Source organism: Thermobia domestica, chromosome 17 (assembly GCF_964235325.1).
Source record: "Thermobia domestica chromosome 17, izTheDome1.hap1.1, whole genome shotgun sequence".
NCBI classification, from domain to species: Eukaryota; Metazoa; Arthropoda; class Insecta; order Zygentoma; family Lepismatidae; genus Thermobia; species Thermobia domestica.
This window is the reverse complement of record NC_137470.1, coordinates 158,102,588-158,119,660: the sequence shown is the minus strand read 5'-3', so window position 1 is coordinate 158,119,660 and position 17,073 is coordinate 158,102,588. Positions and strand designations below refer to the sequence as shown.

Below are 17,073 nucleotides of genomic sequence, written 5' to 3'. Positions count from 1 at the left end.
AATTATGATTAAAACATGATGTAAAGACGTCAAAACCGAACACAATTTTACAACCTTAGTAACACTTTACACTTGAATACATTACAGGAAGTTGTAAATATTCAACTGCACTGTGTTCGTTAGTTTAGTTATATTTTCTAACCAACCATTAGTTATCATTTTCTTCACCACGGCTTATGAATTGATACATAGTTATACAATCACATCACACCTTCCTTTAACCCTTTTGGGATTTTAAGATTTTTAAGGTAAATTTTAGACTTCCAGTCAAGTAGCTAATGCATCATCAATATTTATCCTAGGATCGTTTTTCGTACCTCAATCTCTTCAGAATAAAACAACCTTCCAAACGGCACCATTCTAATTTCGTATCATGTAACTGGCAAAGGAAATTCTAGGAAAATGGGGAATTGTTTTCTGAAAAATCTTTTTTTTTTCTCAAAGTAAACAAAGATAAGGAAATTGTAGAGAAAAGAGGAGAGAATGAGGATGAAAGATGTCATAACACGTGTACTCTATCTGATGGTCTTACTAACGACAAATATATGTGTTCTTGGATTCCATAAAACATTTTAGACAGCAATTGCGAGATAACAAAATATGGCTTTTGCGTTGTAATTTTGAAAGCCAAATAGATGACGTCATGACCCCCCAACAACTTGACAAGCTCCTTCTCAAAACGCATGCGACTAGTTTTGCATATACATATATACCATAGATCCCGAAAAGATTAAAGTTATAACCTTTAATGGAAGAATAACCAATTGATAAAAATGTTCAGTCTTGATTTATTTTGGAAATTTATGACATATGCTTCACATAGAGTCTATACTGTATTCATTATTCATTTAAGAAGAAAAACAGGTTATGTAAAGAAATTGGTTGTAAACATTAAAATCTGCAACGAGTTTATGAATTTCAATTAAATACAACACTAATATACGAAATTGGCGTAAATAATTTGATTATTTTACTAAATAATAGTAAGTGTGGTATACCTTTAAACACTTACTTTTGTATATAACGTGTTGATTCTTATAGCATTTTTTGTACCACCAATATGTACCAGATATTCTATGCAATCAAATTCAATGTTAAATAGAGTACTTTTTTAGACTTCCAAACTGTGTTGTGGAGAAGTGTAGAAGTCTGATAGAAGACCTTTGTCCGTCCATCCGTATGTCGACAGATATCGAATCAAAAATGGTGAGAGATGTCGAGATGTGTCTTTTCACAATCGATTCAGTGTCCCAAGAATAGATACCATCTCCTCTGTTGAAGCAATAATCAAACCTAAAGTGGTTCAAATTAACCATTTCCGGTTTCAATGTTTATCGCCATAGAACAAAAAAAGGTAGATTATAGCGAAAAGAAATTTTCTGCAAACGGTTCAACGTCTCAAGATAACATATGTGTATCCACAACATTCTACCAGAAGAAGAAATAGTTCAAATTTACTATTGCTTTCGATTTTAGTACTGATTGTAATACTGATCAAAAACATTAAGAAATGTTAAGATAAGGTTCTTTTGAATCAATTCAGCTTGGCAGGAATAGATTCCGTCTCTACATTAACCTCTTATTGAAACAGGAAGCTGTTCAAATCAACTATTTCGGGTTTCAACATTTAACGTCACGACAAAAAATGGTTTCAGCGACAAACGGATTTATGTCATCGATTCAGAATCTCAAGAGAGTATCATCACTGGCCACTCGCCACACTTTACCAAAACCGGAAGTGGTTAAAATTTAGTACTACATTCGGTTTCATTATTTATTTCCATAGAGTGAAAACGGTAAGAGATATCTAGATGCATTTTTTTTTTTCGTAATCAATTCAGCTTGCCAAAAGTAGGTCACATGTATTCCGTTAACTCTCTATTCAAACGAAAAATTACTTAACCTCTTCACGGATATGGCATCAAATGATGCCACATATTTATCGGGAAAATAATCCGATTTTTTTTTTCACGAAGAAGAGTGAGAACTGAAGGTAAGTGAAAATAATATTCTGAAGTACTTATTTTTACTTACCTAAAATTCGCACTCTTCTTCGTGAAAAAAAAAAAAATCGGATTATTTTCTCGATAAATACGTGGCATCATTTGATGCTATATCCGTGAAGAGATTAAATTAACAATTCCAGATCACAAAATGTATTGTCAAAGAAAAGAAACAATAGATAGCAACAAATGTCGCAGCCGATGTAGTCGGAAATTGTTGAATTTACTAGAGATTCTGGTTTCAATACTAATTTTCATAGAGCAAAAACTAAGAGATGTTGAGAAACAGTATTTTGCAGTTGATTCAGTATATCAAGAATAGTCTCTGTAATCCTTCCTTAATCCCCTATTCAAACCGTAAGTGGTTTAAATTTATTTTTTGGGGGGGGGTAAACTTTACCGCCACAAAAAAAACAATAAGAAACTGCGAGCAGTGGCTTTTTGTTATGAATTCAGTGCTCGAGAAATATGTTCTTTGATTTTATTAATCTATTGCAACCAGTAATTATACTGTTGATATACTACTTCAAGTTTCAGTATTGAATTCGTATAGTTTAGAATTTTACCATAGTTTCACACTGTGAAATGAATATCACCTGTTTCAAAGTAATATTAACATTTGAAACTTTTGTGTTAAATTATCTTTTCATATTAAGTTTTGCTGTAAGAGCTTCCAGAGTGAATAAAAATAACTTGTTAAATTTAAATGTTACCTATTACCATGTACTTAATCACACACACGGTGTTTTTGTCATCTAGGGTTAGACTTAAAGGAATGATGGACAACGATAAAAGAGACAATTTGAGACACAGAACTACTGCCCGGAAATACGTAACTTCTTATATATATTCTGCCGAAAATATGTTTGGATGATACAAACATGTTCAACCCTGGAGAATGAATTGTCGGATCGAGATGTGGTCAAAGGAAATATTTCGTTGTTGAACCTGCAGATTCCATTAATAAAATAATGAATGGAAGACAGGAAGGCTTTCTTTCAAAAAAAATTGTCCGAACTGGGACAACATCAAAATGTTGGGGCCTGCACTATAGGATGTTATCCGCGCAATAGCAAACTGTAATGGCAATTTAATGTACCTTAGCGCTGGGCTGTAACAGAAATACTTCGGGAGACTTTGTCCCTGGAAGTAACTGGAACAAGCCATGGTGTGGCCCGCTCAGCGTAGTCGCTAACGTTCTAGCCTTCGATGTGAGCGGTCCCGGATTTGATTCCCGATGGGGGCGTCGGTCGAAAAAATTGCTAAAACATTTTCAGGCCATCCACCCTGAATGAGGTTTTCCTGGGTTTTCTCATTCACACTAGGTAAATGCCGGGGTAGTACCTAACATATAGGTCCCAGATCGCTTTCTTCCTTCCCAATCCTTGGCGCGGGAGACCCGGATTCGATTCCCGGCGGAGCTCATGTGGTTCGGATTCCACGTTAATCAGTAGGTCCCGTCTCATATAGCCTTGCTGCTGAAAGGGACTTTAAACTCGAAATCAACTCAACTCAACTCCCTCCCCTATCCTTTCTTCCTTCCCTTTCCCCAGATAGTGTGCTCGCTGAGGGACGTCATCCCTCAAATTTTGACGTGCTAACATGGCCAGAGCTGCTGGACGCCCAGAAATCTAAAATCCTAAATCCGAAACCGTGGGGACAGGGACGGCTGGAAAGTATTTCCACCAAAAAGCAGTATGTATTTGGATTTGTAAACCACTATTGCCTTATTTCATTTCTTCTCATTATGTACAGCTTAAGAGGAGGGAGTAGGTTATATGTTTCATGAATGAGTGTACAAAGTACAAACTTGCCTACATTTAATGGCAAATGTGAATATTGCAAACGGTGTTGGGTTAGATTAGTAGCTGCCAAAGACGTGTACTGCACTAAAGAAAAGTTCACTGCAACCTTCATAATCTCCAGTGCATATTTTCTGAGATTAATTTCAGAGACCCTCCTATTTTCCTTAGCTATTTTTCCCGTCGAATATACTTCCTCCAAGGATCCATCTTCCCAAGATCGCTTTTAAGCTACTGTAAGACGCACGTCTTGATGCCAGCAATGCAATTGCAACGCACTACTAAACACTTGAATAGTTTACACCACTTTACTGGCAGATTTTAGAAAATTGAACCCTTTTCTCAAAGTGTTTATTTCATCGTTTTCCACCATCTTTTAAAGTTGCAGTCAAGACCTGCAAACTTTCCAATTTCTTTTTTTCCAGTCACACATTTTCTTTTCCTCATGATATTGTACACGATTCTTCTTGCAACAATCACGGTGATTTCAGTGAATGTTTTCTCGTCGTACTTTCTATTTAACACACGGAATATGCTACTTTTCTGTGGAGCTACCCTTGTGTCTCTCATGTTTCCTATACATTTTTACATTTCTACAGGTCCAACAATGAAATATTTTCTTTGATGAATCTTAACCCGACAATTTCTTCTCAGTTACGATGATTTGTCATTTCGACAAATTTTCGGCAGGGTATAGTATGGAATCGACCCATTTTACAACCGTTGTTCCGTATCTCAAAATCCTCATCCATTTTTACATTAATGGTCTCTACATGTTCAACAACGAAATACAGCGTGTTTCAAAATGAATAGCGTGTTTGAAGGCTTTGCAGTATTGATCACAATTAACTTACGATTATAAATAATACACAAAATGAAAGAGCAAATCGAACAGTTTTGCAGTACGCATGAATATGCACTGTTTCCTCTGTCTGCCGTTAGAAAGCGCTAGTAGTGAAGATGGCGCCTAGTAAACAGAAAGCTCTTTCTGTTTTACATTTTGCAAATACTGAATCTGTAGTTACAGTGAAACCGTCTGTGTGCAGAATTATAAGGGAGACTCTTAAAACTACGTCCTTATCGTTTGCAGTTACTACAAAGCTCTAAAGTCTACAGACTACAGTTTACGTGACAACTTTGGAAATGAAATGTTGCAGCATGATGATGAAGATTTTCTGGACCGTGTCGTCCTCAGTGATGAAGTGGTGATGATGTAAACACTCATTATATCCACGAAATGGTATAGTTGAAACGAGACTCCCCTAAATTGATTTTGTTTTGTGCCATCTCCCAGCGGAAAGTTTATGGACCTTTCTCGCCTATCGACTCAATGTGTTCCGTGTGACGAATGGTGCTCACATTGAACACTTGTAGCAAAACCTGTTTGAGTTGCTCTTTCATTGATGTATTATTGATGATTGTAGGTTCAATTTGATAAATACTAGTCTTAAAATCCAGATGTTTATTTCGAAGCACCCTATATAACCTTTGGACATTTCTATCTGACAATTCGCTCTCCAGTGATGGACACTTTTCTATCAAGCCGACAAACTCCGCAGGCTATAGCTCAGAACAGACGTATTCTTGGATAGTGGTTACGTATTTTAAATTGTCTCTCTTGTCATTTTCTATCATTCCTTCAACTTTTACCGAAGGTTACGGAAACACCCTGAATATCATCTCTTTTAGTCAGGTAATGTGTATATTACATCCGTATAGCCTTTTGTAGATTTGAATGTTTACAGCCAGTTTCATTATTGGAAAATACGTAGTTATCTCGGTGAGTATGTGTCTAACGAATAACACAACAAAACCAAGCGGCATGTTCATCTCGAAAATAAATATACAAGGAAAAAGACAAAAATGAGTCGAAACATAGATAATGCAATAACTGTTACTTTGTGAGGAACAATATTGGTCTGCAATCAATGGGTAACGAGTGAAACAACAGGTTGTACAGGGTAACGTAAAATGCAAATATTAACTAAAAATAACAAGACACGGTAAATATTTATCATGTATGACAATGATAACTCTGTAGCCATGAGTCAACATTTTGTTGTTAAGTACTAACAAGTTTTAAAATATCATACTGTACTTCTATTCGAAAGAAAATCAGAAAACATTGACACAAAACTAACCTATCGCCATTATATTCAGCACAATTTTATTATTACCTTCTTGCGTACAAAAAATACCTTCTGGATCTGTTAACAAAACAACAAATGAAAGAAGAACAGAGTTGTCGACCCTATAGTTGAGTCAAATAAACCAAAGAGTAACTGTTTTAAGTCCTGTTTATGATTTCTTCATATATCTCGATATTAATATCTACGTTATGCCAGTCTAACAGCTCCAAAAAAATCTAGACTTATTTTTATATGTGCGAGCTGTGTTCAAAAAGTATTGATCCTTATTTTTTTCTCGCGTAAACCAATGAAGCGCTAGAGCCTTTTTTCAATGTAGATGTAGAGAGGACACTCATGTACAGTCATGAAATGTTTCTCACCTGCAGGAAACGTCAGTCGCTGGCAGACGGCCAACGAGTGAACACGTGTAGTGAGTGTTCGTCGGATTTCAGTTTTTGACAGAAAAAACAAACAAAAAAAACTTGAGCAGCGATATTGCATCAAATTTGCCAAAAGCTTGGCGATATCCAAGTGGAGACCATTTGCAAGATTCAACAGGCTTTCGAGCACGATGCCATGAGAACCTCACGCTTAAAGGTGAGTACAACCGTTCCAGAGATGGCCGTACATCAGTGGACAGTGAACCACATTCAGGTAAACCATTAAAAACAGGAATGGCAATATCATTGAGCAAGTGCAGACCGTTGTGTTGCAGAACCGTCGTATCACAGTCCGGGAAACTGCGAACGATATAGGGGGTAAGCATCGGATCGGTACACTCAATTTCGAACACTAATTTGTGCACGAGGAGTGTGTCCGAAATATTTATACCGACGCTGCTAACAATGGAGCACAACAAATGGCGTTTGAACATCGCACAGGACATGCTGGACAATGCAAACAATGATTCCAACTTTCTGAACACCGTGATCACTAGGCTCTGGATTCTTAGGTTCGAACCTATTTTATTCCTGTACAGTGAATGCAAAAAATTCGTGTTTTCTTTACATTTCAAGTTGCTATAAGTAGAACTGTATTAGTTTTATAGGACCTAAAATGTCCTAATTGGGGGGTTAGGACCTAAAAAATCCTAAATTAGCTTTTAGAACCTATAACGTCCTAAATTATTCTTTATAGTTATTTTTAACTTGAAAAATACTTTCAAACACGTAGTCAACCAGTTTTCAACAATGCAATAACAAGGTTTCCTTCACACAGCATGTTTCTTTGTAATTTGCGGCTGCGATTGTGAATAAGTGGGGCAGCAAGTTTATTTTTAGCACTACTACTACTACTACTACTATAGTATGACAGGTCATACATATGTTAAACTATATTTCAGCTATCAAAAAAAAAGTCAAAGGTAAGAAGAGTTTTATTATTTTTATTACGCAGAAGACTGGTTAGCATAAAGCTTACTAATTTAAGGTTACCATTTAAGTATGAAATAGCTAACAAAGTGTTTAAAGTGTAGTAATATTCCGTTTTCAGTAATATAACGCTAAAAATCCTAAACGGTGTTTTTAAAAACCTATAAAATCCTAAAATGCAATTTTTAAAATCCTAATTTAAATTTTTTGGGACCTAAAAATCCGAATCCTAGTGACCACAGACGATGAAACATGGGTTTATGAGTACGACCCGATTTAAGTGAGAAGAGATCATGCGGAATGCAACAGCACTGTCGCTCATCTTTCAAAAAACTGTGTTCCAGAAGTGTTTCCAACAATGGCAGGAGCGCTGGGAGAATATGTGCATTACCAAGGAAACTAGTTTGAAGAGGATTAGCGTTTCGGATTTCCAAATGAATAAAAATATGGCCTATTTTTCCCAACCAAAGGTTCCATACTTTCTGAACACACCTCGTATACCTAGATATATCACATATATGGTTCATGATACACAGTTATGCACTTTTTAGAGTTTTAAGGTTTAAACCTGATTCGTTTCGTGCTACTAGCTGAACACGACGTAGAAACATTGCTATTTCAGAACGAGATGGCAATTTTTCATTAATATACTTAAAATACCCAAGTGATTTGGAAGTACCCCAAAATAAATATATTCTTAATATTCACAATTCTTGCAAATACATATGCGCAAACGGTCATAGATGTAAAGAAAAAAAACACACACTGGGATTTTCACTTTGACTGTTTTACAATTCAGACAAATTAATACACAAGCATCAGTATTTACAGTATGTTCTGCATCTTCTAATTAACTATTGTACAACCTAATTAGCAACTTTTTTGCACTGGGTTATAATACTTAGTGTTAATTGACACTTACTTTTTTAAATATATTTTCCTGTCTCAGGAACTTGGTCATTTTTTATAATAGAAAGAGAGAAAAATATAAGATGTTATGTTCGTTTCGTAATTAATCTCTTTTTATAAAAGAAGGTGACTATTTTCAGGTTTAAGAAAAATATCACAGAATTTTGGCAACGCACCACTGCTTGTTACATTAGGGCGTTAAATTTAATATGTAGTTTGGCGCACTTTGTTTAGTTTAGTATTACTAGTAAGAAGTTACTTTAATTGTTGCAACAAACGCATTTAAAGTACATGTTCATTTTGTCTTACTTTTTGAAAATTTATTATTTTTTTTTAATTTGTACGCATACAAAATGCCCTCATTATCTTGAAAACAAAGAGATCGTTCTATATACAAGTTATGATACACAAATATAATTGGATGGCTTAGCGGAAAGGATAATTCATGATAATTAAAATAATCATCACGTGTTGCTTTTTAGACAGTTTGATGTCGAAACTTATGAAATGCTGATATGTTTGTGCATTTTTCAAACGTACGTTATGATATTAATACTTGATAGCAAATACTGATGAGCATTTTGGAACACAGTAACGTTATTTGGAATCAGTTTTTTCTTTTGTTCATTGTGCTTTAATCAGACCCTTCAGTATTGCTTGTACTAATTCGGTACTTAATGGAACAACGTTCTTTCGATTGCCATCAACTAGAATAACGTCAGTGTAACTCAATTTAAATTTGTAACTTTCCTGTTGCTTCCACTATCACATGAAAAGGCAATAATATCACCTCAAAATGATGCATAACTTTCTCTCAAACACCAACAAGTATTATACACTTCATCATCTGTTCCACTGCCCGACAACAACTGCCACAAACGCAGCGCCTACTACAACTGCCATTTGTAGAGAGGTTCTTGAAACTGCTGAATGAGGTGAGCCCTTGCTAAGCGCCTTCACGTGACAACTTAAGTCCTCAGGATAGAGATCAAGAATGGGCATTTGCTGACCTGTCTTAGGGTCCGTACACGTCGCTTCACGAGCTAAATTACGGACTCGTTGTGCGCTGTCTAGAATAATGGTATGAATTTGCAAGGTTTCTCGTAGCCACCGTCTTAACCATTGTCCAAGCCACACTAGATTACAATCGCAAGTCCAAGGATTTCCTTGTAAAGCTAAACCACCTGCAAGAAGAACAAACACAAATATTAGCAATTAATTCATGAAAGTATTAGAGCTGAAATGAAAATATAATTTCAAGTGATCATAAACATGATAATATGATTTAACTATCAATTATAAATATATGTACCGGAATTTAGTATTTTTAATAGTTTCACAAAAACACTAGTGTACCATAACCTCTTTGAAGATGATGTCCTTAAATCACTACCCGCCTGGAGATGAAGTAAAATCGACTTTCGGCATTGGTAAGTAGATTCGACAATTGTATATATATAAAACCTTAACATTCACGAAATGAATTTTCTTAAACTTAGCCTTAAATCAAATTTCTCGATACACATAGTAATTTTTAAGTACCAAAAAAAAAAAAAATAAATAAATAAACAAAGGTATAGTAAATCTCATTATTATTAAAAGCAATTGTGTTCATATAAGTATTCTCATTATATGAAATAACATAAAAAATAGGTACACCGTTACATTTCAAGATCCTAAAGTTATTTCCGGGAGTCGTAATTATCTCTTTTCTTTCTCAGTCAGTGGTATACGTTCACGTCAGCGTTTCACAATGAACGTGTGACAATAATTTGAAAAGAACATTCTGACCACCATTAGATGTAAGTAAAGTTTTCAATTTTTGGTTTACATACAATCTACGGTTCATCGAGAGTACGAGGTGTGATCAAAAACTACGGTGAATAATTTTATGAGAAACAAAGTAACAAGATTATGCGAAATTTGCCTTAATCTCCTTCAAAGTTGCACCTATCCCAACGTTGACTTCACTACTGGAAGAATTTCTGAAAGGCTATTTTTGCAAGGGCCTTCTGCTGCTCTCAATGTCAGCAATGGCGTTGAAACGATTTTCTTTAAGCACGGTTTTAATTTTTGGGGAAGAGTCAGAAGTCACATGGTATTAAATCTGATGAGTAAGGTGGATGTGGACAGATAGGAACATTTTTTTTCAAACCAAAAGATTTGCGGATGAAAAGCAAAGTGCAGCGCGGCGCGTTTTCGTGGTGAAGAAAGAAGCAATTTTCTAATTTAATTCGCAATTAGAATGCTTTTCACGCACCCAAACGAAACATTTAGTTCTTTGGAAAGCTCTTGAGTAGTCATTCGCCTGTTTGAACAAATCATTTGTGTCAACGTTTGCACGTTTTCATCTCCTTTTGATGTCGAAGGACGTCTCGATCGTTGCTCGTTTTCAACCAACTCTTTACCGCCTTTGAATCGCTCATATCACTTGCAAACAGTTTTCAATGCCATCGCTTTATCGCCATACACTGATTTTGACATTTTGTGAGCTTTTTTGGCACATTTTTGCAGCTTAGAACAAAACTTAATGTTGGCGCGTGACAGGCACTCTTAACATGTTTTCACTCTTCTGCCTCTGGAAGCCAACTAACATCTCACAACTCATTCAAATTCGACAGTGACTGCACTAAAGGTTTAGGCTTCCGGGCTCCCTAGCTGAAATGAATACAACATCGATAGATGGCACTGTGCAACTTCATTCATTGTACTTTTTTGATCCCATCTTGTTCGTTGAGTTGATATTGAGTTTAATGTCCTGTTCAGTAGCGAGGCTATACGAGACGTGGACCTACTGATTAACGTGGAATCCGAACCACATGAGCTCCCGCCGGGAATCGAAACCGGGTCTTTCACGCCAAAGGCGCGTACGCTAACCGCTTAGCCACGGAGGAGCTCCGCATCTTGTTCGTGTATAATATTTAGCTTTCCTGCACTCAATAGTCTCATATACCATATTACTTCAAAACCCGGCAAATACAGGATCTGTATTTTAAGTATTAAGAATATTTTTGTTCTGACGCCACTATACGTCAAAGCGCGCCGAGACCGGTTGGAGTCGGTAGTGAGGGGATTAGCTTGAAAGTGCTCCACGCGACAGTTGCCTGCTGACTTCCGAAGCATGATCATGCGCGGCCTGGACGTCTGCAAAGAAGTGTGTGCAAGAGCAAAAGGCAGTAAAGCACTGAACAGCGTTACACAATCAAATTTTGTATTGGCCTTGGAAAATCTGGTGCATCAACGCTGGAAAAGATTCGGCAAGCGTACGGCAGTGAAAATTTATCAAAAATTCAAGTTTTTAGGTGGCACAAAATGTTCAGAGAAGGACAAGAGAGCACGGATGACTAACCCCGCGTAGGTCGCCCATTAATCTCAAGAACCGGAAACAATGAACAACGTGTGCGAAATTTGCTGAACTCGGACCGGCGTTTAAGTGTTCGTTTTATCGCGCATATGCTACGAATATATAAAATAGTTGTTCACAAAATAATCACCAAGGATCCTGGAATGCTTAAGATTTGCACCAAGCTCGTTCCGAAAGTTTTGACGAACAAGCAAATGAAAAACTGCGAGGCCGTTTCGAAAGATCTTTTGGAACACATTGAAGAAAACCCTCAGTTTTTGAGCAATGTCATTACCGGAGATGAAAGTTGTATCTTCGAGTACGACCCCAAAACAAAACAGCAGATCACCGAATGGCACCTCCACAGTCGCCTCGACAAAATATTATTATTAATTATAAAAAGCTCGCATGTCCAAGCCCAGAATCAAAGCATTGCTGATTGTGTATTTCAAAGAGAAAGGTGTGGTCCATTCGGAATTTGTGCCTGAAGGATAGATAGTCAATGGCGCCTTCTACGTGGAAGTGTTGAAAGATTGAACAGACGGGTCACCGACCAGAAATTTCCACCGATTGAAAGCTACATCATGACAATGCGCCATCTCACACCTGCTTCGTAGTTACAGAGTACCTGACGAAAACTGGCATCACAACGATTCATCAGCCTCTCTACGGCCCGGACCTTGCCCCTGCAGACTTTTTCCTCTTTCTCATAGTGAAAAAAGCCCTCAAAGGACATCACCATAGAACCCTGAATGCTGTCAAATCGGCTTGCACGCGAGCTCTGAAGGCCGTTCCAGTTGCTGACTTTCAAGGAACGCACGAAACTGGAAAACTCTCCTACAGAAGTATGTTGACGCTCAAGGCGAGCGTCATAATTTGAAAAATACTAAAAGTTTGCATCGCTATCCGTAATAAATTTTGTTTCCAGGATTTATGCTCATTACTTAAAAATACAGACCCCGTATGGAAACATAACACTTTCAGTTTATTTTCGAATATATTTTACACACTGAAAGGACACAATATATCTTTGTGAGAGTGAAAACACCATAAAAGCAATACAGTTGTACAAGTGGTGACAATTTTAGCGGAACCATTTTATGATATTTGTGAAAGCCACCCATATAAAGAAATGTCATCTGTGACATTCTTTTACACGTCACTAGATTTAGCGAAAACGTTGTTATAAATTGCATTTACCACCGTAGGTACAGCTCAAAAAGTTTAATATTTGTACTTAAAAATTTTTATCAAACAAAAACAACGAAACGTTCAACTTCTGCACTCAGTAATATTGATCAACTATACTGACATGTCAGTATTAGCTACATGTATATTATTCATAAAAGCTCAAAAGAAAACAAATGATATCAGATAAACATTTCCGATTGAAGTAGCTGAGGAATTAGTAAAGCTTCGAATAATATTACGATTTAAACGTGACCTCTAAACTCCCATTATTTTCAGCTGTAAAAATTATCATGCCTTTCACTTTACAAATAACAGTAATTATCGAGTAATTATTCAAAGTGAATAAGAAAATACTACTTTTGACTGCAGAAGAAGGGGAGGGTGCATAAGAAGAAAAGAATCCAACATACACAATAAGAATGGTTATCGGTAGCGCTACTTTGTGTTAAAAGGATGCGATTTTTTAAACCCTAAAATATGAAAATTTCAAGAATAAGAATGGCAAACACTCACTAAGTGGTGTATTCCATTTATGTATTATACGAGTGCTATCCAGAAAGTACCATACGTGTAGGCCAATGGCGGCAGTGGACATTGTTACAGTCACCATCTTGCTGTCAGAACGTTGCCACACTCAGTACGCATCCAGCTGTGTAGTGTGAGGACTATGACATTTTCACTGTGCTTGTTATGACTTATTACAATGTGCGCTGCAATAGAAAATCCCCACTCTCGTGAAGTTCGTTCTGTGATAAGGTTTTGTTGGCAAAAAACCACAAACCAATTGAAACCCATCCGTGAAGTGTACGACGGGAAAAAACTTAGCGCGAAATTGCTGTTTTTTTCACGACAACGCAAGTCCACACAAGGCCAAGAGTACCCGAGAGCTCTTGTATAGTTTTGGATCGAAAGTGTTCGAACACCCACCATACAGCCCAAATTTGCCGCCGAGCGACTGCCACCTCTTCCCAGCGATGAAGACATTTCTCGCTATACAACGCTTTGATACTGACGCCGAACTGAATGCCGGTGTAAGCCAGTGGTTGAAATGGCAGTCGGCAGATTTCTACCGTGACGGTATTGAAAAATTTGTGCCACGGTATGATAAGTACCTTAATTTCAATGCCGATTATGTAAAAAAAAAATAGATTAAGAGTTTACCTTTCAAATGTATATAATACAATTTAGTTTGTTCGTTCTGTTTACTTTTTCTTTATTTGAAAACGTCTGTTATTTTGTAGACAGCCCTCGTATATTAAAAATTAGTGTAATAATGTTATATGTTATTTTGCCACTAGTATTCTTACGTAATATACGATAGAACATGGTATTATTGATGTATGACGATGCATACCATTTTCCAAAGGAAAAAGTGTGCGTAACAACATATACCAAGTTCCTACTTTGTTGAATAATATAACCAATAAAAAAAATATAAAACTATTTGTTTCATAGTGAATGCACAGCATGAACTCGAAAATATCAAGAAATAAATATTTGAATTAAACCACACATATACAATATTGTAAACATACACACACACACACACACACAAATCCGAAAACTTAGTCTTGTTGTAAAAACAATGTTACTTCAACACTGTGGGAGTCTAAATGGTTTCGCTTGCGTAGGTGAAGAGCAAAAAATATTTTGCGTAAACTAGAGTGAAAATTATTCAACCAGCATTTACGTCACGTTTTGTGTAAGTTGCAGGAACAAGAAAAACACTGTAAATAAAATGAAATTTATATGACAGATGCGTTTATGACTACAGAAACTGCTATCATTCCAGAAGTACAGCAAATAATCATTTACAAAATATTAATTTAAACATGTACAGCAATCGTTAAGTTTTGTAAAGCACAAGGAGCTGTACCCTCACAAATAATTTGATAGATTACAAAGTTTGAGGTCAAATGTCTTCTTTTTCTTCCATTAATGTTTTCTCATTCTTTAAAAGGATCGCAGTTTTCATAAGCTTTCTCAAGGTAGAACATGTTTTGTTTCATCCATTCCATATTGTTTTTTTTATCTCATGCACTGTATATCATCTCCGTTCAGGTAATTTTTATGTACCTATACTTGGCTTTTTCTCTCGGTATCATAATCAGAACTTTTCTTTCCAGGTAGTTCTCAAAAATTATCCAAGCTAGACCAGACCAGCTAAGTCTTCCGTTTTGCATGAATCTTGTAGCTGTCATAAAAACAATCTTGCAACCCCATCTTTCTATTTACTGTTTACACATTACAACTTTCTGAAAGCAAGAAAGATTTCTCCACCCATGCAGCACTGCACTCTAGTAGACAAATAGTGAACCTCATCATTAGAAACGTGTATTTTGGCGTGTTTCCCTTCTCTGTCCAAAAGATTTTGTGGTTTCGAAAGCGGCGAAACTGTTTTGTTTTTCTTTATGTCAGTGGGAGGGCGATAGCAGGTAGCAAGCAAGACGACCCAGAAAGTTGCACATGGTTTAACTCCTTGCAAGACGAAAAAAAAATGTTGCGTGTCCCTTTCAAGACTATGTTTACATGGAAAAATACTGTAGGGCCGCAACATTTTTTTATGATACCTACAAGGTTCATGTAAAATGGAAGTACAGTCTTATATATTTTCCTTCAAATGATACTTCTACTGCTCAATCTATTTCTTCATTTTTCATTCATTTATTCGGTAGTCAATCCCAATATTCATATATCTATGACTTCTAATATTCCATGACACACACATTACTGTAAGTCTTACACGCTTTTATCTTAACTGAAATCATCTTATCACAAATGACATATGTCCAATATTTGATTTAATTATTGTCCAATATCTTTGTATCCGGGTACTGACTTTCGACTTACACGTTCTACTGCATCTACTCTGTTTTAATATTGTAAAGATTTTTTTTTCTCTTTTAGGGTAGAGCTAAAAATGGTAAACGGGAGTTTGGACTTTCCTGTCACCTTTTATTTTAAAAGCGTTCCTCTTGAATATAAAACATTGCAAATAAGTACAAGTTTTTTCTACTATTTTGGAGGTTTGTTTGTGAAGTTCCAAGAGCCCAATGACCATGCTTCTTGGGGCGTATTTGAAATGAAATGAAATGAAATTTTTACGTTCTACGTCCCACGGTTATGCCAGTTAGACTAAAAGAGACGGCGATGATGAGAAATGGATGGAATGAAGAAAGTGGGAGGAAACGGGAGAACCCCGAGAAACTCACGAGCACGGTGTTTGTCCACCACATAGTTCACACGTCGAGAGCTGGGATCGAACCAGGGATTCCAAGCACTGGATGTGAACGCTCTACCACTGAGCTACCGCGCCCCTTAGGACGTATTGGGTAACTGCGTCTCAATAAACGTGCATCTCAGAGAGGGGAGTTGGAATTCTCAATGATCGAATGACTTAGAGAATTTGGTAATTAGGTGCCTCTCAATGACCAAGCGTCTTAGAGACGTAGCAAGGAGCTCAATGAACCATGCGTCTTAGAGTATATAGGAAGGGTAACTCTCAATGACCAAATGTCTTTGAGAGTTGGTGGTTTGATCAGCCGGGCGAGGTTGATGTCTTTTGTGGTGCGTTCCCCTTTTTTTATCCTAAAATGCCGGCTGCCTTCGTTGATCTCCGTCACTTGCCGACCGTTGGCGGTGGTGGATAAAGTCTTCTTCGTGGATGTCATCTGTGGAGTGTTTATATCTAGCACATAATGTAGATACACATGGTTGTATCTAGCGTGGTGCGAAAACAGGTGGAAGCTTACAATATTCTATCCATCTGCAATCAAGTGCAGCATTTTCTCCTTTTTATTAGAATAACATGACATATAGTTACCAAACTAACGGATACACCTGTAGTTTACAAGATGTGTGAAATGGTAATACTCAGGATGCAAGATGTGTGAAATGGTAATACTCAGGATGCAAGATGTGTGAAATGGTAATACTCAGAATGAAAGATGTGTGAAATGGTAATACTCAGGATGCAAGATGTGTGAAATGGTAATACTCAGGATGTTTGTGCAGCGCATGGCCTTCATTAATGATTTGTTGATCGTTTGTAGTGCGTCAGGCCGTGGTAGAACGAAGGCGTGCGTTGAAGAGAGCAGACGGTGATGATGCAAAATGGAGGATATCTCTGTGCGTCAAAGAGGTCGAATTGTGTGTGTGGGATTAATTGATTTAAATGTATATAATATGGTCAGTGCGTTATGTGTGTCGCGATGAACAATACTCAAAGTAGTGATAGCCAAACTCATGTCAAAATAACATCGGCGAAAGAAATAGTGGTCGGAGGAAAAGCTTCAGTGACAGTAATCGATGAGCATTGGAGGGTAT

The 17,073-nt window shown here is 36.8% G+C and overlaps 1 protein-coding gene across 1 annotated transcript in view; it reads right to left on the bottom strand.

Annotated features, from left to right (window-relative positions):
- Positions 1–2,034: 2,034 nt before the first annotated feature.
- LOC145674439 (chaoptin-like) overlaps positions 2,035–17,073 on the bottom strand; it is a 382,085-nt gene continuing 367,046 nt past the window's right edge. The window contains exon 7 of the mRNA XM_081744498.1: positions 2,035–9,397. Within this exon, the coding sequence (XP_081600624.1) occupies positions 9,057–9,397 (341 nt within the window). The 3' untranslated portion in view covers positions 2,035–9,056. The remainder of the gene's footprint in view (positions 9,398–17,073) is intronic.